Source organism: Cebus imitator, unplaced genomic scaffold (genome assembly GCF_001604975.1).
Source record: "Cebus imitator isolate Cc_AM_T3 unplaced genomic scaffold, Cebus_imitator-1.0 Scaffold467, whole genome shotgun sequence".
Lineage (NCBI taxonomy): Eukaryota > Metazoa > Chordata > Mammalia > Primates > Cebidae > Cebus > Cebus imitator.
Window position 1 is genome coordinate 127,027 of NW_016107782.1, and position 24,317 is coordinate 151,343.

A 24,317-nucleotide genomic window follows, 5' to 3' on the forward strand; every position below is an offset into this window, starting at 1 on the left:
AAATGGCACCAACACTACCAGAATGTCTGGAAGCACAAGGCTGTAGACGATCCGCCCCAGGAGCAAAGCATAACCACTTTGACACAAAGCAAGGAAGGGGAGACCAGCCTAGGGAAGGGGAAGGAGGAAATGCATATCCAGTGTTTTGTCTCTGGGAGTTTTGAACCAGAAGTAGACTGGAAAGCTTATGAAAAAGATAACGGATTCTTTTCAGGATCCTGGCAGTAGAAGGAGCCAGTTCTTTGCTAAGGCAGGAACTGGACAGGATGAGTCAATGTTCCATCTGGGACTCTACACTGTGGCAAAAGGAACTCATGCTGACAGGTACTCCCCTTCACTTCTGAAGGTTTGAAGACTAAGCATCTAACAGCTGCATTGAAACTAGCTCCCAATAGGACCAGAGGGGTGTGTATGTGTGTGTGTGTAAGGCTTCAAGTATGTGCTGCTTGTTAGGAATATTGACTGCTTGAACAGGAACATGCTTTCGGCGATGCACTGTCCATATTTCATTTCAAGGGAGGATGTGTTGCAGCTGCTACTGGGAGTGCTCTCTGCTGTCAGCCCCATTTAGAGGTTACCTTCACCTTTTTCAAGGTTACAGCCTTCCTAAGGAGGCTCATTTTGGCCCAAGGCAGGTCACCTCTGACAAACCATTTTAGTTCATGACTCCTTGTGGGGCTGGCTGAGGCTGTCAGGCCTGCCTTGCAGCTTGACGTCTCCTTCTACCCAGTTCTGCCCCCTTGCCCTCCCCTCCATAGGTGTTGATCTCAGGGGCCCTCACTAATAAACATTCGGCACGTTAAACTTCATCTCTGGGTCTGCTTTCCAGAGAATCCAGTCTGCAACAGACTGTTCTTCATAACTTCAATATTTGTTAATATCTCTATTTTACAGTTATCTCCTCTGCCATTTTCTTTGACCTCACTGCTTTATATCTGTTTTATTCATTTACTCTCATTTCATGAAGTTTTAAGAGGAAATTGAGATGAATGCATGTGTCTGCCCTGGCATTCAGTTACTGTCATTTTATGGAGTTTTAAGAGGGAATCAAGATGCATGCGTGTGTCTGAACTGGCATTGCATTGGTCACAGTTAAATTGCAGATAATATAATTTATTCTAGCTATTCAAAACAGAAAGGGTATTTTCAGGGTATTCAGTAATGAGGAAGACTATTGCAATACTAGTCTATGGATTCTTCATTCTTCCTTTACAATGTATCTCTGCCACTCCTTCCCTGAAGGGGTTGAGTCTATTTCCCTAGAGCTTGAATCTGGGCTGGCCTTTTTACTTGCTTTGGCTAACAGAATGTGCTAGAGGTGATGGTATGCTGTTTCTAAGCCAAGTTCTCAAGGGGCCTCACATACTTTGGAATCCTGTGTACTTTGGATCCCTTTTGGAATCTTTCCTTTGCCATGAGAACAATCCAGGCTAGCCTGCTAGAAGGTGAGAGGCTACATGGAACGATGGTGAGTTGTCCTAGCTGAAGGCATCTGAGATCAGCCAGCTTCTAGCTAACCCATCAGCTGGCCACAAATTCATGAGCAGGCTTAGTCGGATTAGCCAAACACAACCTACATCAACAGAACTGGTCAACTGACCCAGACATTCAAAAGCAATAACAAATGGTTATTATTTTAAGCTGCCACATTTGGGAGTGTTTGTTATACAGCATTACTGTGGCAACAGACAATTGATACAAGTGGCTTAAAGAATCATTAGGAGAGCTGAAGAAGTAGACTCCAGGGCCACATCACAGAACAGACTCACTAAAGGAGCCTACAGTCCAGAAGTCAGGGAACCAAAAAGCTGCCTGCTAAGTTGAGAAGCCTTTGCTACAAGCTCTGACTTCACCTCTGCTATGATCAGGAAGCTGCTGATAGAGCTGCCAACTTTAGAACCATGCTGCTGTTGCTGCAACTGTCATGATTTACACCACTGTAATAGATGCCTGTGCTCTGCTTTTTTCCCATCTAACTCAGTTTATGCAAGTGCTTCTGATCAGCAGAATGTAAATTATACCCGCACTTCAGCTGCAAAGGAGTCTAAGGTCAAAGGGATTTTTAGTTTTCTAGCTTCTGCAGTAGGAGAAGGAGGTTGGAATGATTTTGGAATGAGTCAGTCTCAGCATCACCACAGCATGGTTAACTAAAATATATATGATTCCTGAAACTTCTTCCATAGATAGTACTCAATGATACTAAAACAATATATAGATATATATGCAGTGTTTTACATTTGGGCATATCATTACGTTGTCAACCATCATTCATTCAATTAACAGAAGTTGAGAGGCTAAAGGATGAACTGAACAACATGGTACTAAGATTTTATGAACTAATTGCTCCAGCAAAATACATGTAAAAATCTTTTAAGGGAATCAACAATTATAAGCCACAAAGGAGAGGAAACTGACTTTCTATTCTGAAAAATTTTTGATTCCTTATTGATACTTCAGATACCATAATTAGTAGAAAAATAGGCGATTTCAGAAAGAATAATGGTAGCCATCTGGGCTTAAGCTGCAGTTATTAAGGTGCATATACATGCATTCTGTGATAAAACAAATATTTAAAAATTTATTTTGGCATAAAGGTAGGGATTTACAAGATTCTTTGAAAGGCTGATCTGACCTCAAGACACAGAATCTGATTTTATGAGATGAGCGAATTAATGCTTTCAAATCAGCAGTTAGCAATTCTAGAAATTATCTGGGTCCCTGTGAGGTCTTTCCAAAGAGATGGTGAGTTAGGACAATAAATAATCAGTGAAGAAAAGGAAAGGCAATTGTTAGAAAACAGAATCATACAGTGAAGGTATTAAAATGAAAGAAATTTTGTGCCCCAAGTTTATTCCCTGGGCCTTGTTCAGCTGCAGCACAACATTATTACGATATGTGAGACTTGCCAGTGGTTTATGCCTTACTGAGAACTGCTTTACTCAGCATGGCCTTGTATGGTGAGGAATCCTCTAGGCTCACCAAAAAGAAAAAAAGTCCTGTTGTCAAGAGAACCTGGAGTCCCTCCAAAAGGTGCCCCACTGATTGAAAAGCCAGACACTCCCTTGTCAACAAAGGCATCTCCCGGCTAAAGTCTGCAGGGCAAATTGCACTTGGCTCATTGGTAAGTCTTAATCATAGACCCTATTTATTCGATTCTTACTGACATTAATGTGAAGTATCAGCAATTTTGCTTCTCAGACAGAAACCATGGATTTAATTTTGTCATTTTTCTTAGTTGTGCAATCAGAAATTCATTCATAGGAGGAAAAATCAGTTAATACCTATGGAAAAATGCAAAAGAAAGCGGTTGTCAGACTGATTGCTTTTTGGCAAAGGCTGAGCTCAAGATTTACCAATGAAAGCCCAATTAAGTGTGACCTGAGAGAATGCTACAGAGCTAAAGAGCATTACTAAGCCCCAAAACTGGAATTTCAGTTACCTTGTAAGGTATTTCAGAGAAAATTACATATATGTAAATACAAGGCTGTGTATCACTATATTGATAAAACAGTAGTTTCTAAACAGCATTACTCTGATTTCTGAAGCAACAAGGAAAAAAAAAAAAGACAACAGAAAGCAAGTAATTTACCTTTCTGAGAACTGATCTTGAGCACATGTGAGTTGAATCTTCTTAAGGAACGTCTGGCTTGGATTCAGCTACCCAGGGCAGAACAAAAAAAGGAAAAGGCCTCTAGATCAGGTGTTTCCCAGGATGGAATTTAAAATCAGCTCCTTTATCCTGCCTGCTCTTTAATCGCCCATCATGGATCAAACTTTCTGGCTCCAGATTTAAAAGCAATATCTTTAGAATACCAAGGTGCTCACACTTAGCCCCTTTCTCACTTTCTCCTTTCTATTTCCTATGCTCTTTGTGTACGTATAGGTCCCCTATTAGAAGATTATAATCATATTCGAAGGCAGGGGCTATGTCTTATTCATCTTTGTACCTCCCTTCTTCAACCTTCGTCTGATGTGTTTGCTCATATACACTTTTCTTTTGTTAAATAAAAATAAATATAGCTAGAGGTAAATACAAATTCTTCAATGTTTCAACTGCTACTGAGAAAATGATAGATTATTAATTTGTGAAGTGGTTGACTTCCTTTTTTTAATAGAATGAGTAGTAGATGAGGATATCTACATTTCAAGTGCAAACAAAATTTGTTTCAAAGGATTTTGATATGTTTTTGTCTCTAAAAGGAGCAACAGCCTTATTGTGATAACTATGTCAAGATAAATCTAGAAACGGCCAATGGAGTTATTTTATTTAAGGAGAATAGCCCCAATGGTAACTATCCATACCTTAACGTTTCCTTATCTTCTCAGTAAACTGAATAAAATGCTCTTTTCTTTATAGCTGCCGCTAATGGAGCTGGACTCATGAGTGAGGAAGTGCCTGTGAATGACATCAGTATACAACATCATACAACAGGTTTTCTTTCTTTTATCTCAACTTATGGTATACCATACAGAGTCTTCTAAGCCTTGCTTTTTTTCTTTGAGAGTTTTCTATGTTAGCTCATAAAGAGGTGCCTCTTTCTTGTTAGGGGTTATATGGAAATATCCAATTTAATAAGCAGTTGCATGTCAGTTCCAGTCTTACCCTTCAAACTCTACAAACCACATGACCAGCTCCCTGTTATGTTTGCCAAGAAAGGATGCTAGGGAAAGACTGGGATGCTCTTTTGCTTGCTGTTCCTCCCCGCAGCACCTGAACAGTGATCTTCTACTCCACAGTGGCAGTGGGTTGCAGTCTCCAGCTTTTCTCTTTTCCAGATGTTCCCAGAGGCAGTCTCATTTTGTCTCCTCAGAGGCACCCCACCAGTGGGGTAGTGACCCTTTCTCAGAGGTCTGACCAACTCCAGGAGGCCTCTCCTACAAACCTCCACATTTTAGTAACCTCAACATTTTCTTTTTGTTCTCTCAGGCTTAGAGTGTGAGCTGCTTTCTGGACGTCCTCTTCTCTATTTCTCCTTTTGGCTTTAAGTTCTCCAGTAACTAATGAACCAATAGCTTATATTAAGTTCTCTTTGTTGAAATGCCTAGCGTAGGGTCTGTTTTCCTGATTGGACCTAACGTATCTGTGCAGGATCAGAAGGCCTAAAGGAGAACAGCTTGCACTACTCTTTGGATTTGGATGAACCGTAATATATTTGACTAGTTCTCTCTAAATGGACATTTAGGTTTTTTTCAACCTTTTGTAACTAGAAATAGTACATTAAACAACCTTAAATTAATATTTTTTTCACATATGTGTGAGTCTATCTGTAAGACAAATTAATAGAAGAGGAACTCCTGGATCAAACTGCCAAAATGCCTTTCATAGAGGTTGTGCATTCAGTCTCTCAAAAGTGATAGACAGAAATCTTTGTATGAGAAACAGAGAAATCAATGAAGGGAAGAGTGAGCCAGGTGTGATACCATTGTCCCAGTAAGAGGGCTTAGCTAGTGGGAGAGAGAAGCACAGCATGAGATCTGTCACTTGAGGAGTTGCTTTTTGGCCTAGACTCCAAGGACTTCATTTTAAGCCCTTTGGAGTTGAGAAAGGCTAAAATACAAATGAAAAGAAGGCTCTCTAAGATACAGTGTTACTCACTTCAAAGAGGGTAACGCAAAAAGGAGAGGGGCTTTGCCGTAGATTACCACCAATGCCAGGCAGTTTGAGGAGTGGCTGTGCCCAGTTGCTATGCCCAGTGGAGACTCAGTATCAATCTAAAGTGGCTGTGATAGCCAGTAGCAAGAGTGACACCTACAGATGTATGGCTATTGGGACAAGCGGCAGTGCCACTGGGCACATACTCTGTGGTTGCTGTGAGCACACGGGAAATACCTCCTAGGGACTCCCCAAAACATGGGTGGAACTTTGTAGGGTACTGGGTACTGTTTCCTGCAGTAGCAGAGAAGATAAGAGCTGGTAAAACACAGGCTACAAAACTCATTTACTAAGGTTGTCACTTTTTTTTTTCATTTCTATATCTTTGCCTCTTAAACGGGGTAGGCTTTTGTTTAACAATAGCAAAGTAAAATCTTCTTCCTTAAGTCTTTATGATACATCTCTAGGAAGCCTGGGATGTGACTAAGTTGTTTCTACCATCTGCTGTTTGGTTTTCCTGTCATTTACTCCCTGCTCAGCAGAGCTCTTCTGCAGTGATCTTTGCCCTTGTTTAGCAGACAGGCTACATTTTACACATTTGCTTTTGCGAATTTCACCTTAGCATTTTGTGGTAACAAAGCAGTGTGTACAACCAGGGTTGTGCTTTTCTTACCCTATAAGATGGGCTGCCTTCCTGCAGATGACTTTTATGTTCCACTGTGTCTTGTTTGTGCCATTCTTAATTTACACGACAGAGATGCTGTCATCACCAATTAACATTAATCAAGGGCCCCCTGGATACATGGCTGCATCGGGACTAATTTAATATGCTCTTTGTTCCAGATATCAGGTGGCTTCTTCAAATGAATTTTTAAGTATCTCAGTGATGATGAAGAACAGAGACATCAATCAGGATTCAGGAAGACAGCTTTTGCGGAAAATGCTTACCGGGAAGCAGCAAGGGTTGGTGTTGATATTTGAAAGTTTAAGAGAGGTATACTTTTATTCAGTCAACACATGACAAATGTAAAGGCAGTCATTTGTTGTTCCTGGGAGAAGACTGGCAGCATTCCATTCAGACATCTGCCCTTTCATCATCCCACTTTTTATTTATTGCAGTCCTTTCAGTCTGAATATTTCCTCCTGAGGCATTTTCTGCCCTCAGAAATGACTCCCTGATCCCAGTTCCTGCAGCCCTTATCATTGACACCTTTCATTACACCATTATTGAATAAATATATGTACTTCCTTCCCAAGTATATTAGAGAGCTATCTGGACAGTTTATTTCTTTCCCAATTCTCAGAATCAGCAGTGTTCTGTCAAGAAATATTTATCGATGATGATGGCAACAGTCTATTAAAATCAGACGAAGTTTTGTTTTTAAAAAAAGGGTGAGAGGAGAGACAAGGCTAAAGGGTTGAAATTGAGTCTCACAAGCATCTTTAATAAACGTTTCCTCATCTAAGCGCTGTATGTGTAACATTTTGGGGAGGGTAGAGATTGAGGGAGGAAGAACATCACTGGAGGAAGAGACAGCACTTTGTCTTTCGCGTTTCAATAAAGTTTCAAAAATCCTGCCTAAGCTATATTTATTTTTGGCCTTTCCCTTTTGATGTGACAATAAACTGTAATGCGGCTGTCGGCTGTATGAACCGATATTCAGCAGAATACATCTGAGCACTTTCCTGTCAGAAAAACAAGCGTTCGGTTCTGTCACAGATTTTAGAATTAAGAACACTCTTTCACGTTTGATGCTGTCAAGTACCTGGGCCGGCGAGGCTGGCGGCTGGCGAATTCCACCAGCAGGCAGACGCATTGCTGCGCGGGAGCCCGCGAACCAGGCGCCAGTCCACCCAACCCAGGGCGGCACTACTGGGGTCCCGCCCAGCCCGGTTCCGGGAGCCTTATTGGGAGTCCTTCCGCCCGCCATCTCTATCAGCCCCCAGGATTTGGCACGGGTGGTGGGCGGCTCCCTTTCGAGCACTCATTGGTCAAATCCTAATGGCGGTAAGGCACTCTGCGAGTCTCTATTGGCCCTTAGGCTCCAAGATGGGCGGGGGAAAACAGAGCGACGGGGCTCTAGGCGGGAAGCACGGAGTGCGCCGGCGCGTAGTCGGGGACGCCGGACCGTGGCTTTGCTAGGGAACCGACTGTTATCGCCCCGCCCCCTCGGAGCTTTTTGTCCCGTTAACTGTCCGAGTGGCTGGGGCTCCGGCGCCGGACGACATGCCGGTGCGCTTCAAGGTGAGGCTGGGGTTCCCGGGCCGGAATGTGGCTGAGAGGAGCCTCGGCGGGGCTGGTGCGGAGCGTCGAGGTCACGTTGCTCTTCTGCGCCTCAGTCCTCGGCCCGGCTGACGCTGCCAGCCCCGGGGCCTGCCTGCGGGGCCCCGGAATTGCTCCCTCGCGTCTTACCTAGCTCCCTCTCCGCTCACTCACATTTCCAAGTTGCTGTATGCGGAAGAGTCAGCTGGTGCGAGATAGATTTACTTAGGGGGACTCGAGAGGAGTGGAGATGGGAGGAGGTCACTTTGCAGAGAGCACCAAAGGCTACTTCAGATTCGGTTTAGCATTTAACCCCCATTACTTTTAAAACTTTAGTGTATGTGGCTTTTAAAGGCTTGAGAAATGGGTTCTTAGTAAAGACGGGGTATAAAGAAATACACATTTTTCATCGTACATTTTGTCCTAGCGTATGTTAAAAGTTCCAGGTAGCTGGTAGCTGTCAGGGACTAGCATCCTGCAACTTGACAGGTGGCCACAGCGTCCCACAACTCCTGACTCTTCATTTATCTTAAAGGCTTGTATATCAGAATGGAAGGGAAGTTTGTCTTTTGTTGATTTATCAAATAGCAAAAGGTCCTAGGCATAATGCATAATATTGTGTATTCGGTGAACACTTGCGATAAATCTAGAATGATGAGAATTTAGATTGTCACTAGTTATCCGACAAGAACTCATGCTTTGGAATCATAACAAGTGAAAGGGTAACCTCTGAGCCTGGGATTCCTGTTAGCATCTGCCTCAAGTGGTGTTGAGGATTAAAGGATATAACACGTGTGAACTGCTTAGCATAGGGCTGGGTAAAATTAACTCTTATTAAGGAGCTCGTCTGTGTTTAATTTTCAGTCTGAAGTCTCTCTTGGGAGGTTCAGAAATTATTATTATTTTTTTAATAATGTCTGCTTTAAAACATCATTCCTTAATTGCACTATATTTAAAGTGTACTTTGCATTACAGGGGCTGAGTGAATACCAGAGGAATTTCCTGTGGAAAAAGTCTTATTTGTCAGAATCTTGTAATTCCTCTGTGGGGCGAAAGTACCCGTGGGCTGGACTTAGATCGGATCAATTAGGTAAGTTGAGCAAGCTAATACCCCTTCCGACTTGGGCTAAGTTTATAACTTGGGCTAAGCCGTTATAACTTGGGTTAATTGAACCTTGGGCTAAGTTTACCAAATGATTTATTAAAAGTTCAGTTCCTGATTGATTTATTCATTTCTTAATCAAATATTTATTGAAGGTTTACTATGAGCTAGGACTGTTCCCAGCTCCTAGTGGGGCAGGCCAGGTTTCATTAATGCAGGCCTCCATCATAACTTTCAGTACTGACTGAGTGGTTAAGTTAAATATTAAAAGCTAAGAAAAGCCAGTGCCCTTACACAAAGGCTGGGATGTAACAAAAGTCCATCAAGAGTTTTGCCTACGCCTTTCCTGGGCTGTAATGCATGACAAAATAAGGAATTCTTAACAGGACTCTTTTAGGATTAAACAAATTTTACTGGGGGTCTGAAGAAACTCCCGAGGCCTCCACAAACAAGTTTATTGGAGACCTGAAAGAACTCCCCAAACCTCTGTAATTTAGCAGGAGACAAGATAAGGGTAATCACCCCAGCACCTAGATCCACTTAGATTAAGTAAATTTACTGAGGCTGCAGAAAAAGGTCTTCAGGACTCAGACTTTAGTTATAGATTAAAAGAAGATAATCACTTATGTCCTTAGATGAACACTTAATGGTATATAAGCTCTGACAAACTTTGTAATTTTGTGTTTGTATGGCAATAATTTCCAGGCCTTCTCACTGTAACCCGTTATTGAAATAAAAACTCTTTTTCTCCCTAGTTCCTGTGCATCTTGTTATTGGCCACGAGAAACAGCAGCCTGAACCTCAGTTTGGTCTGGGAACACTAGGAATATAGCCCTGAAACAAAATCCCTTAACTGTGGAGAGAAACAGCAAGTCACCCAATAAATAAGGGAATTTCAGGGTTTTATATAAAATTGTAGGGAAGTGTGATAGGTAACATGGGGGAGGGGTGGATTGGAGGGAAAACGCTTTACATTAGATGGCTTGGAAAGGCTCTTTTTGAGGAAGTGATATATTTGAGCTGTGACCTGAAAGTTGAAAGGACAAGGCTGGGGAAGAGTACTCCCAAGGTCTTGAGGAATAAAAGCTTAGGAAGATTACATTGCTTTCCCCAGCTTTTCAGCTAGTAAGTGGCAGAACAGTGATTTGAAATCAAGTCTGTTTTGTGCAAAACAAATTATTTCAGAGGTCATATTCTTGTTACCACATATGCTTCCTCCCTGTATCCCAGAGAAGTCAGAGTCCTGGGCCAGGGTTTCCTAGAGGCCTATAGAAGAGAAAGGTGACAGACTGATTTCATTGTACCTGCTTGTTTAATTCCTCCTTACTAGCATATTAGAGCTTATTCACCACCTTGTTCCCACCCAGTACCTAACATAAGGCTTCGAACAATCTATTGCTTCTTGATACTAATTTTTGAATGAATGAATAAGCCTAAATTTGAATCCACGATAGCTGTGTGATGTGGGCCTAATTGAGCTGATTTCACCAAGTGAGATTTTAGGAAGCAATCCTGTTGCATAGGATTGCTAGGAGGGTTAAATGAAATGTTGCATATTAAGGGCCTGCTTCATGTACATGGATCAGTGCTTAGTGTCCTACATGTGTTATGTGCAAGCGGGCAGGTAAGTCACATAAATGTTAGATATTTGAAGCCAGGAAAAGACTTATGGGTAGTGTACCAAGCCTGAGAAGTTAGGAAGATGCAGAGGTATTTTCAGGATTAGGTCTGGAGAATAAAGGGAAAAGTGGGCAAGAGTGGGTGTCTCTTTTAGGGCTTCTCCGAAGCATCATGATCTGACCCAGAGCCAAACTTCAGAGACTGGGTATCCCTGCCTCTCCAGCAGGGTGCTAGGAAAATCCCTCTACTCATAATCCTCTTTTTACAAATGACCAGAAATGCCACATAGTTGAGCCTCCATTAGATTAAGAATCCAAATAAATCTCTGTTTAAGCATAGATATCCCACCCTGCTGAGAGCCTGCAGGGCAATTATGACACTGGAAAATTCGTTAAACTGCATAGTTGTCCAGTAACATTTCAGTTTAGATGAGCTGCATTTGAGGGGAAGGTGATGAAATGAGACCATAGGAGCAAAGCCACTTTAGAGTATGGTATGTAATGAAGGAAGGAATGAACTAGAAGAGGAACGTTAGTGGGGAATTTTAGGTCAGGAGGAGGGACCGAGCAAGACCTCCATATTGCTCAGAATGGGAGGTGGGAGGTTAGCAAAAAAAAAAATAGCGGTATTACCCAGGACTGGCAGTACCTTCTTTTAGAGTAGTATATTTTTACCCTGGGGATTTGCTGGTGCTGAGAGATGACATCAGACCAACTTAAGCATCTTCTTTCATTTTGCTCTTCTACCAAAAACCTGCCTCTGTGTTAAAGCAGAGAGAAGTCTAATTGGTGGTCTTCAAGCTTTTTTGCTTTTATACTTCCTAGAAAAATTTCGAAGAACATTGTGCCCCCATCACACATTTCTAAATTGATATTTTTTATAATAAATTTTTATGAATAGTTTTGAATGATATAATTTCTGGTATCTTCATAGTGCTCATATGTTTTACATATATTTTGCAAAAACTTTGGAACTGCCAATTCAGCCCATTCCATTTATGGAAAATATGTATCATACAGTTGGCAAAGTCAGTATCCATTGGGAAAGTAACTGGCCAAATTGGAATTATTTTCTGTGAGGAAAAAAGTCTGTTTATCTTTAATTAAGGTATGTGTTAATATGCATTATGTACATTTCACATGACATCCCTCTCATACCTGAATTTTAATACTAAGAAAGTAGATGGAAAATTCTTGGAGCTATATGAAATAAGGTGCTATTCCTTTGTTATTTCTAATATCTACCTGCTTTGCTTTGCTGTCAAATAGTCTCCCTCGGTGATAAGCTTAAATTGTCCCTTTGTTTGGCTCCCTAACCCTGAGATCTTGTTCTACCCTGGGGGGTGCACTGGAGTAAGTTTCCAGCTGGTTAAGAGGTGTGTCTTTCTTTTGTAAAGTGGGAAAAGGGAGATTATGAAAGGGGCTGTGGGAGATGGAACTGCAGATGGCAGATGCAGCTCTCAGGCAGATAGATCAGCATCAGGCGAGAGAGCACATATGGAGTTAAGGATCTGGAAAATGATTCCCTTATGCTGCCCACTTCTGTTTACCCTCCCTGAAACATCTTTGTGTGACTCCAAACAGATATCCACTCAGCATGAAGGCCTCTGGTCTAGGGAAGCCTTTTAAAAGGGTAAGGACCCTGGGTGCCATGGCCAACACACCTACAACAGAGGCTAAGGAACCCTGGGTTTTACTTTGTGCCCAATTTTCTTTCCACCTTCCCTTTCTTTCCGTTCTGGTCTTAATCTTTCTTCTCCCCCCTGCAACATACTTAAAGAATGGCCCTAAACTAGGGCAGTCTCTCAGTGGCTGTCATTCTGCAAAGCTCCTCTTACCTCCATAGAAAGTTAAGTTTTTGAACATTTCCTTTTCAGACAGAAATATAGAGAAATTGTATCTTAGCTCTTGTTAAAAGGGCTTATTCTTTTTTAATTCTCAGGAAATCAAGGCAGATGTAGAACTAAGATCCAGCATAATGACATCTCATCCCTTCTCATCTTGGTCTGCTCCACATAAGAGCAGCTTTGTGAAAAGTTCCAAATTTTGACAGTACCAGGGCCCATTGTTCCGTTAAGTAGCACAGGAAAGTAATTAGAAACGGAGGCAACATGTACTGCCTGGCTTGCCAGGTCTATCATGTGGCAATTCTAGTGACTTTTGTTAGGATAACTGGAACATTGTGACCCCCTGATTTTTAATTTTTGTTATGGTTAGATTTTTAATACTTTTAAAAGCAAAATTAAATATTTTATGTTGGAAAACTGAACTTTTAAAATCATATAATCTGAAGGATATTTTGTGGATATATAAATAAATATATCTGAACTAAATTTTAAATTTCATTTCTCCTTCGTAAGTGTTCCTAAAAGTTATCTTTGTAACTTTTTGCTTTGGTAACTGCTATTTTTGTATACCGTGTTTTGTAGGGATCGTGAAAGAGCCAAGTTTTATTTCAAAAAGAAGAGTCCCTTACCATGACCCACAGATATCAAAATCTCTTGAGTGGAATGGAGCTAACTCAGAGAGCAATGTGGTTGTATCACCAGAACCAGAAGCCCCGGAAACACCAAAATCACAAGAAGCAGAACAAAAGGATGTTACTCAAGACAGAGTTCACTCACTAGAAGCTTCCAGGGTTCCCAAAAGAACCAGATCTCACTCTGCAGACTCCAGAGCTGAAGGCGCTTCTGATGTTGTGGAAAATAATGAGGGTGTAGCAAATCATAAACCAGTTAGTGAAAATGTGGAACTGGAACAGTCTATCAAGGTTCTTTCGGAAAATGTAGATAATGGGGTAGGCATATTCACTGTATTTCTTTTGAAAAGCATAGAATTCTTTGTTGGTGTCATCCCCATTTCAGTAATATTACATTTTGTGTTTCAGAATTTTCCATTGTTTTCTTGTCTAATGTCTATAAGAATAGTTGATAAGAGGCTGTTGACTTTAGTTACTGTGAATTAGTTCTATTATTACTACTTGCTATTTCGTACTAGTTATACTATGACATCCCTTCATTGGATAGCCTTCCTGCCTCTGGATTTTATTCATCCTATATTTTCACCTGAGTCCTAAGGGAGAGATCAAATTGAGACAGAGAAGGGGAGTAGGCCCTTACTTCTGGCAAGGTGCTCATCTGACTTCTACCTAGTCCCTTTTCAGTTTCTTATCATGTACCAGAAGACAAACAGAAACTCAATTGATGAAATGCAAAAGGAAGGAGAGCTCTGGCTATCTCTCAAAGATCTTGCATTTCTATTCTCTTGTGTCACAGCTGGCCTGCAGCACGTCCCTGTGAGCACATAAGCAGAGGCTGCAGGAACTTACATGGGGATCTCACTGCCTTCCACATTTCTTTCTCGTTTCTGTTCCACTGCTTCTTCTCTGGTTCATGTCCACCACTGACTGGGACCCTGAAGAGGCATTTCAGACTGTTGGAGAAGAATCTCTAGCTTGTTGAAAAAGGTGGGGGTGAAAGGGAATAAGGAAGGTGATGTGTGAGTCTGGTGGACAAAAAACGGAGTTCACAGAAGCAGTGTGCAGATGAGGCAAGATGCTGGGACTTTTTGGTAATAGATTTAATGATGAATGATTAGTAGGAAAGGACTGAGAGGTATTATATTTTTCTTAGGATGCATAATAGTTCTTTGATAGAAAGGAATTTTAAATGGTTTGACGCTTGAAAAAAGATACTATTTATAAGTTGAAAAAAATTTGCTGTACCATAATGCACATGTAGTTAACAATTTTGTACTGTAGACCTAAAATTTTGTTAAGAGGGTAGATTTCATGTTTTGCATTTTTTACTACAATTTTTAAAAAGTTTGAATAGAAATTTTTAATGTCTTTGAGTGGATTCTTTTTTTGAACAGTTGGATAGACTTCTACGTAAGAAAGCTGGATTGACTGTTGTTCCTTCTAATAATGCCTTGAGAAATTCTGAATATCAAAGGCAATTTGTTTGGAAGACTTCTAAAGAAACTGCTCCAGCTTTTGCAGCCAATCAGGTAGTTTAATGGATGTAATACATTTCTGAGTACCATTATCTAGTAATGTAGATTTACTTAGAATTAGGAGTTGAAAGAAATTGGGTACTTAAGTAGCCTGGAGGTAGGTTCTAGAAAGCCAAAAATGAGAGTTTTACTAAAATCATCTGTTACTTATGATTTATAGTAGTAATATTATACTGTCCTAGGCTACTGATGATCATTGTTGCCAGATGCATCACATATACTAAATATGAGACAGGGTAATGAAAACTTGGGGAACTGGTAAGTTTTTGCATGCTATAAGATTTTTTTACTTATTAAAAAATCATTAAATTGATTTTATTCTAAAATGTTGTGTGTTGTTGACTAAAATATTGCATGTTTCCTGTATTCCAAGAAAGGCATAACTGCTTTGAATAATTATTTTAATAAATATAAAGTACGTTGACAGTAACACAAGATATGTAATTTTGTCCTTATATCAGATGAATAGTAATAGGCATTGTCAGTATAACTATATTTGTAAAATTCAAAAGCTGTAACAATATGATATTAGATTTCATTATACTTTTGCACTATTTTAGTATTGAGATACCACTACTAATAAATAGTCTGTTGTTTTACTACCTTCATCCTTTAGGCAGTTCTTAGGCTTTTAACTCTCATTTATGTTCTTCATAGTACTTCTAGGCATAGACAGGAAATACCTCCACTCAGAATATCCCCAGAGACCTATAATGGCTTAGTCTTTTTTTTCATCTGGTCTTTGTGATTTTCTTTATAAATACACACACTTTCACACACCCTCATATTCATTTTCTTCTGTATGTCAACATTCACTTGTATATTATGTACGCCCCTAAGGACTGATGGGATAATTAGATTCAGCAAGACAATAACATCTAGTCATCTTACATTAAGATAAAAAAAACCTAAAAATTGTGGCAGCTTTGGGCTTAATTATCATTCAGTTTTTGTTTTTGTTTGTTTTTTTTGTTTTTTTGTTTTGAGACAGAGTCTTATCCTGTTACCCAGGCTGGAGTGCAGTGGCGTGATCTTGGCTCCCTGCAAATTTTGCCTCCTGGGTTCAAGCGATTCTTCTGCCTCAGCCTCCCAGTAGCTGGGACTACAGGTGCGTGCCACCAGACCCTGCTAATTTTTGTATTTTTAGTAGAGATGGGGTTTCACCACATTGGCTAGGCTGGTCTCAAACTCCTGACCTCGTGATCTGCCTACCTCGGTCCCCCAAAGTGCTGGGCTCCCAGGTGTGAGCCACCATGCCCGGCCATTGTTCAATTTTTAAAATACCTTTGAAATTTATATAACATTTTAAAATCCTACGAAGTAACAAAGTGGTAAGTACCCTTTATTAACATGGTATATAGGATCGGTACCTCTTTTGCTTGCTACAGGTTTTCTTGAAGATTAAGTGTACCTAAAACATTACTTACAACCTGAAACTTGTAATTATTCAGTTTTTTATAGAGTATTTGACCTTTAAGCTAGAGCTGATTCAACTCAAAGCCCTATCATCAACAAATAGGACTTTTAATGTCAGCGAAAGTGTTGTGTAGAAGTGTTACTTTTATAAGAGAAATCTCTTTCAGTATATTCACTGGCAGTTTTACTGCCTTCTTTAATAAGTGTTTCACATAATTTTTAAAGAAGCAAATGCTCATTGTTCAAAGCATATCGATTTCAGTGTCTATGGATTGAAGAGCTTTGAGACAGCTTTCAATGCTCGTTAATAGAAAACCTCTAAAAAGGTTGTTCATTTCTATTAGACACCTGCTTTCTGAAAGGATGTCTTAATATGCAAAGGAGCCAGAACAGTTTTTGACAGGAAAGTCCTTGAGGTTATACTGTACTAAAAAAAGATATACTGTTTAGATCTGATCTGTATGAAGATTGTACTGTTCAGCATTACAAAGCAGTAATATAACTGGTTTGAGTTCCTTATCTTTTCCATTTGCTTTCCTTGTAATCAGTGGTAGCATGCCATGAAATAGAAACCATATTGTGAAATAGTAGGGGTAAAAGGAAACATTTAACAATAGAAATGTAGCATTTGCTCAGGACATTTTTTTTGCCTTAATAAAATACACTGAAAATAAGCCAAGGGAAGAAAAGTTAAATATTGAACATATTGAGTACTCAAAAATGTCAAGAATTTTCTATTAAAGCAGGAAGAAAAATAATCGTGTCAGGGAGAAAGAGAATAACCTGTAGAACTGACAACAGAGTTGCCTTAAAGCTAATGTCTATGGCACATTAAAATATGCCAATATTTATTTTGGTTATAAGCTATATTTTGATTATAAAACTATTATTCAGAACATAGTAATGAGTATATAAAGTTGACCTCTGGATGTTAATAATATATGTGAAATGAAATTACAGTCATTTATGATTTTTCTATTTTTTTGTCCTGTAATTCAACTTTATGTATGTTTCATTATGTAATTGAAGACCAAAGTTCTTTGTATTTAATGAACAAAACTAAACTAAACTAATTTTTGTTTTAAGGTTTTCCACAATAAAAGCCAGTTTGTTCAGCCATTCAAAAGTAACTCAATCGTCCTTGAAACTGAATACAAAAGAAATTTCAAGGGTTTATCTCCAGTGAAAGAACCAAAATTAAGAAGTGATTTGAGTGAAAACAGAAATCTTGAAACAGTATCTCCTGAAAAGAAGGTATTCATCAACTTTTAATCTTACCATACAAAATCCCCATTATTTTAGATTCTCCACATTTTCTTTTACTTACTACCACCTGGAAGTTTTTGGTTTTCACTAGTTCATTAATTCATTTGTTCATCAAATGTTCATTGAACCAGCTACTAGGAGCAGACATGGGTTGGTACTGAGAATATAAGGCTGGCAAACACAGCCCCAAGCAGCTCTTGGCTAGTGGAGAGACAGGCATAAATAAAAATGATACAGCATGATGAGTACTTAACAATACAGCAGGTAAGTCTACTATGTTTAATATCAAATGACTGTATTTACAGTAATCTCTAGGGGTAACAGTAGTGATAGAAATACTTATTTTAGGTTATGGAAATTAAACACATATATACTCACATATATTTTATTTTATTTTTTATTTTTTTATTTTTTTCAAGACAGAGTCTTACTCTGTCACCCAGGTTGGAGTGCAGTGGTGCAATCTCGGCTCACTACAACATCTGCCTTCCGGGTTCAGGCAATTCTTCTGCATCAGCCTACTGAGTAGCTGAGACTGCAGGTGCATGCCACCATGTCCGACTAATTTTTAAATTTTTAGTAGAGATGGGATTTCACTATGTTGGCCAGGCTGATCTTGAAATCTTAGCCTCAGGTGATCCGCCCACCTTGGCCTTCCAAAGTGCTGGGATTATAGGCATGAGCCTTCATGCCCAGGCATCATGTGTATTTTAAACCAAAGCTTTAGCATGCCAAATTATAGCCAGTGTAATTCACATGATTTACCTCAGAATATAGAAACAACTGCTTTTGTGCGAAATTATAGCCTCTTAAGTTGCAGAATCAGGCTAAAATGATTATAAATTACAGGTAAATGGGGTATAAATACTATTTTTGAATCTCCTGGAATGTTGATACCTGATGTGTTATAGGTCCTAAAAATAGAAAGTGTCTAATTACAGGTAAATATGACTGAAAGTAAAATGATTTATACACACACACACACACACACATTGGGCCTATGATATTATTGTGGAAAAAAAGATTGTCATTCAGTAAGGTAACCTGGTAACTAATTCATCAGGATCCTATGTTTAATTACTGTAACACAATTATAAATTTAGAATATCAAGTTCAGTATGTGCTAACATTATTTAGATACGTATTTGTTAACTTAAAAGTTTTCTTCCTTAGCCAAAGATCTGAAATCTTCATTGTTAGAAAATGAAACTATATCCTGAGCGAAACTTCCAAAATAACCAAATATACTAAAAATTTCAAAATTTGTTTGTTGATTTCTTATGATTTTTGTTTTCTTTAGTATTTAAAGCTTCTAAAAATGGAAATGTAATTAAATATTCAAATCTAACTTTATAACATCCATGTTTTCACTTTAATGTGTAACATTTTAAGCATAAAAAGCTTAAGTTATTTCCATTTCAGTGTAATAAAATAGACGATCCTTTAAAATTGGAAGCAGAGATGGAATTGAAAGCCTTACACCAGCCTAAAAAGAAGCTTACTCCTTGGAAACATCAAAGGCTCGGGTATGTATTTTAATAGGAAAATACGGTATTTCAGTGATCAAATGGTGAAATATTTACTTTCATTTCATTTCTATTAGGAAGGTGAATTCTGAATATAGAGCAAAATTTCTCAGCCCAGCTCAGTATTTATATAAAGCTGGGGCTTGGACACGTGTGAAGGGAAGCATGCCAAATCAGGTGAGTGTACATGAGCTCAATAAGCCCTCATGTTCTTCCAGCCTCTATTAACACTTTAATTTCACAATGAGTTCTATTAACACTTTAATTTCACAATGAGTTCCATTTGGTAACAGAGACCACAATTTAAAGAAGTATGATTCAGTAATAGCATTAAAAGTATCAGGAACTTATGTATTAGGATGTAAATTATCAGTGTGTGTTTTTTTTAATGGCACTGGCTCTTCAGAAATTAGTATGTATTGAAGTCTTTTAAGTTAGTGCTTTTTACTGTCAAACATTTGATTGTGCTAATAGACTCAATTTGTGGAATTGTATCATTATAGATTTGATTATTTCATAATCTCCAGACCTCCACTCTATCAACTGAAAATTAATTTTCAAGATTAAATAATTTGTCTGATAGGGATGACCATTGTCAGTGTGTACTGTTACAGTTTGTAGGCAAAAGAAAGGTGCAGCCTGTGCTGTTAGAGGCTTGAGCTACAGTGTTGGGGTACTCTAACATATGGAAGAAACTCTGGGGATCTGAAGGTAGGTTTGAGGGGAAGGGTAATTCTAGAGTTGGTAAGTGCTACTTTAGTACTAGCTTCTTATACTCAAAGGATAGACAATGGAACATTTTTGTTATTGTGTAATTAGCATCTTTTAAATCATATCTTGACAGTTCTGTGAGAACAGGCTAAACGAAAATGTTTCTGTTTAGATTAGGCATTAGTAAACATCCCACTTCCCCCTCTCATTGTAAACAGAAGGATAATTTGGATGGGGAATGAGTCTTTTATTTAGCTCAGTACTTAAAACCATGGCCCACAATTATAGGTAATCAACCTCTGGGGGAAGGGGCTAGTGCTCTGAGCTGCTGGTTCTTTGAGCTGCAGCACCCAGACATATGTCCTGGCAACTGCCATGCTCTGCATATTGTTTCAGGAGGTCACTTAATTCCTCCCACTTTTGCCACTCCTTTGCTTTTTACTTCTCTATTTGAGCATGGCTCAAAGACAGCACAGGCAAAGTAAAAGACAACGTTCAAAGCTGTCCCAGATATTATCTGGGGCAATGTTCATATATTCACCTTAGTGAAATCAAGTTAACACTATGAGCATTGAAAGCAGCCATGATTGGAGAAAGGCAGTGAGTCAGCTAAATTCTTGAGCAGTTGATGACCATCCCACATCTTGGCAAAGATCTCCTGACTAAGGAGTCTAATAGTGGGAGTGAGGAAAAGCAGGAAAGAGGCAGAACAATGTGTGGCTGGCAAATTGGTGTCAGCCGCTGCCTGTTGTGTTTAGGCATGACACTATGTTGAGGTTATGCGAAACTCCTTGTTTTGGAAGACTGTTTTTTCTGAGATTTCTTTAAGCTAAGATGAGTTTAGGCCTCAGACGTAAATATCAAATGGACTGAGAAGATTGTTAAAACTGAAGTCATAGTAAGATGAGATTTCTTATCCTGCCTTGATGGAAGAGAACATTGTTGTCAATTTAAGATAGACTTTTCAAGGTTTCCTATTAGGATATCTTAGTAATGTTAAATTAAAGACTATATTGGTGGTTTTAAATATTTAAATTAGTGGTATAGTTTGCCTTAATTTCTTTGGGAAAAATAATTCAAAAAGTAAATTAAAGTTGGAAAAGAGTAAGAATTTTTAGCTAAGACGTCAATGATCATGGATGATAATAACAGTTTTAGTTGACCAGCTTATAGACATTTAATATGGGCCATGTTTTACTTTTGTCTCTTGGAAGTCATTTACTATAGGCAGCGGATTATGAGGTTCCTAAATATAAGGTACAGTACTACTTCATTTTCCCACTCCTGACATTTCAGGAAGGAGCGTATTCACACTTTTCAAATGCACTCAGACGTAAGTGACTTGGTTGTTGGAATAATAACTCATTTTTGAGTCACATTAGTTTTTGAGTCCATATGTCATCTTCATTTCTTTCTATGTTTGAGATGTATTTTTTGAATCTGTTTAGAGTCTAGTCACTGGAAATTTTATGCTAAGTCCCAAGTACCTCTCATATAGCATTAGGGTGGTTGGTTTTATTTGCCCAGTGGTTGTTCATTTGTCTTCTTTATTATAATAACCATGTGACCATTGCTTTTTAAAGTACTCACTTAAGGGATTGTTTCTTAATAATAGTCAGCAATTACAATTTTTTAGGTTCTATCCTAAGAATAACTACTTAATCTATGTTAACCTTTTTTTCTTAATTGTCAAGTAATCTTTTCATCATCCATTGGTTGAGGTGATTTCATTCTAACGTGCCTTCTACAAATAGGACTGTGTTTCAAGATAAAGTCCTGCATTTGAGAGATGTCCTGTAACTTGACAGACATTGTAAAGACTAGGTATAAAGTGATCCCTCATTTTTGGAGGATGATTTTTGGGTAAAAAGAGTTTTTATCCCTAGTTTCTTGAGTTTGAATTTTCTGCATATATTTTAAATAATTTAGTTGAAGTCTTAATTTGGACAAAGAAATTAAGAAAAGGAGACATTCTACTTACAATTATATAATACAATATGATGACATTACTTGACCCAGAAAGGTGTGTGTATGTTGTTTTGAGTTGGGAATGGTTTTCTTTCTATCCTTTTTAGTGGCTCTGGTTATTCGCTGTACAGGTCGTTCTATTTAACATTGAGTTCATGCCATTGATTATTTTCCCCCCTCTTTTTAGTAGAACATATTATTTTAGGAAATGTCAGCCTTCTAATTTTTCATCTTAGTTTAGGGTTATAGATATTGAAAATCACATATTTGTAAAATATAGTATTGGCACTAAGATTACTAATAAAGATTTTTGATATAGTAAATTTAAAGCACATAGTTTTAAATGTCAGTAACAAATAGAACTGAATAAGTCAAAGTTCTACAAAATTTTTATAGATTATCTTTTTTCCCTCCTGTGTAAATGAAGTTGATGTCACGTAAAACTGGATGGCTGTGTACATGGAGGGTATTCATCCATTCTTTCATTCATCAAGCACGGATAGATGCAGCTGCCTCTGCCGCCTCCTTCATCTCCACTGTCCCACAACTCTACCCAACACAGTGCAGGACTGATTGGTCCCCCTTTTGAACCACTTCTTCAATTTACATTTCATTTGTTTATTATGGCATAGAGCCCCACCAATATTATGATAATTTATGTACAGGTTGGCCTCCTGTCTCAGACTGTGAGCTCATTGAGTGCAGGGAGTTTCTTGCTTATCTTCGGCTGCCATGTCTAGCTCAGTCATACCACTTAGTCCACACTCAGGGCAGGTGTGGACTCAGTGTTTAAATGCTACATTTTTCCCTCGCCTCAAGGGGTTCTTAGGTTGTTGGAGGAGGAGGACATGTGCAATTAATTCCAGTAAAATTGAATATGTATTAATGGAGATATGCACAAAGAACTTTGAGAACATAGAGGAGGAAGTGATACTAAGGCATATAGGAGATGGAATGGCCATGAAACTTTTGAAATCTGCGGGCACTTATTAGCATTAACATCTAGAGTATATCGAGGCACTTTATAACAAGGTTCCTGTACATTCAGAATACCCTGGTTAGAAGTTCAGTAGAGTTAATTCGTGTACCGCACTTCTACCTGTTAAATGCAAAAGCACTGTGAGAAATTTTCTTTAAAGTTTTAGGAGTTGACAGAAATGATAAATGAACATAGCTTATTTTTATTATTTTTTTTGGCAATGAAGAAAATATTTCAAATTATCTTTTCAGGTATGGTTCATTAGAGTAGGACTCTGTTGGGATTATATGGTTTCTTATGCAATACAGGTGCTGTATTTTGCTTTGTCCAATTTCCTAGAGATGTAACACTTTCATCTCTCTGCACTCACAATTGTATCTTGTTAAGGAGCCGAGAATATGTTTCTACAATTACTTTTGCATTGCCTTTCATTATTTGCTTTTTATTTTTTGCCCTGAAAGAGAAGCAATTCTAGAATAAAAATTTTCTATCTTGATGAAGAATTAGTGTTTTTTGAGAATAAAGATATTAAACAGAATTTTAAGAGTAAAACTTCATTGTTTTTTACCTTGTGGAATTGTACTTGGATAAGCCAGCAGGTGGCAGTATGATGTATAAAGTGAAAGACATTGGTACAGCTCCTTTTCATAAGAAAATAATACTTGCATATTAAAGAATTCATGTTACTTTGTAAATCATCAGAGCTTTTTTTATCCTGTCATTTTGTTGAACATATTGCAATTATGATCTTATGGGCTATTATTTTTAATTATATATTTAGTGCTTTTTTTTTTTTTTTTAAGTTGAGGTTTTGCTGATTCCAGGGGAATATTGAGGAATTTGGAGAGGGAAGCCTCATAACTATCTCAGTGGGGGCTTCTGTAGCAGTAGCAGCTGTATATAAAACCGTGAAATAAAGCTAAGTTAGGGATTTCTGGCATGTATCTTCCAGAGGTGGGGAAATAGTAATAATAATTAGATTGCCTAATTTACCTGTCATCAGCAGCATCCCAGCCATGCAAGAATGTGGCTGATTTTCAAGATAATAATAAGGTATCTTGGTTACTGAACTAATTGCTAAAAATACTAAGAAATATTGATTGACAAGTTTGGTAGATACTTAGAAAGGAGAATAATATGTTTCATTGGTTTCCATTAATACTTAGTTATGGCATTAACCTATCATTAAGTGTGTTTCTGTATTCCTTCTCTAGGGTTCTGTAAATGCCATGTGGTATGCCGAGGTTGGTTGCTTTTGAGTTTTTAAAAACTATAATAATGCATATATTACTTGTGTAATTTCAGTTGGAATAAAAAGTAGGTGTCAGTATTTTTCTTAGCTGCTATGAATTTCTCCCTGCCTGCTGGTCTGAAATAAAATAACTGCATCATGCTTTAGCTTGATTGTTTTAGTTTTTGCTTAAATGCACAAAGTCTGATGACTGTATGTGGCTAATTTTGCTTGCCTTTGTCCTTGGTCCCTGGCTATATTTGTACAATGTCTTTGATATGCTACTTGGTGCTATTTGTAAACAAGCATTTACAATACTATGTGATGTCTGAACTCTCCTGCATAGGTTAAAGAACTCCGAGAAAAGGCTGAGTTTTATAGGAAGCGAGTTCAGGGGACACATTTTTCTCGGGACCATCTGAATCAGATTCTGTCTGATAGCAACTGCTGTTGGGATGTCTCCTCAACCACAAGCTCAGAAGGAACTGTTAGTAGCAACATCAGAGCATTAGATCTTGCTGGGTGAGATATTCTTTGTGGATGGTGAAAAAGTTTGTTGAAGCTTATGTAGATCATAGAATGACATAGGAAAAATGACCTGACTACTCAAAATTTGTCTCCTAGTCAAA

At 38.5% G+C, this 24,317-nt stretch overlaps 1 protein-coding gene across 13 annotated transcripts in view; it reads left to right on the forward strand.

Annotated features, from left to right (window-relative positions):
• The first annotated feature begins 705 nt into the window (after nt 1-705).
• The window catches only part of MDM1 (Mdm1 nuclear protein), a 44,111-nt gene continuing 20,499 nt past the window's right edge, over nt 706-24,317 (forward strand). The window contains exons 1-10 of one of the 13 annotated variants that reach the window (XM_037732714.1): nt 706-4,432; nt 6,437-7,601; nt 8,832-8,946; nt 13,007-13,374; nt 14,451-14,585; nt 17,094-17,261; nt 18,681-18,799; nt 18,877-18,976; nt 23,672-23,701; nt 24,035-24,210. In XM_037732714.1, coding sequence (XP_037588642.1) covers nt 7,596-7,601; nt 8,832-8,946; nt 13,007-13,374; nt 14,451-14,585; nt 17,094-17,261; nt 18,681-18,799; nt 18,877-18,976; nt 23,672-23,701; nt 24,035-24,210 — 1,217 coding nt within the window. In that variant the 5' untranslated portion in view covers nt 706-4,432; nt 6,437-7,595. Of the gene's footprint in view, nt 4,433-6,436; nt 7,602-7,666; nt 7,839-8,831; nt 8,947-12,519; nt 12,876-13,006; nt 14,044-14,450; nt 14,586-14,773; nt 14,850-17,093; nt 17,262-18,680; nt 18,800-18,876; nt 18,977-23,671; nt 23,702-24,034; nt 24,211-24,317 lie in introns of those variants that run through there. The other 12 variants (XM_037732717.1, XM_037732719.1, XM_037732716.1 and 9 more) reach the window with 12 other exon arrangements.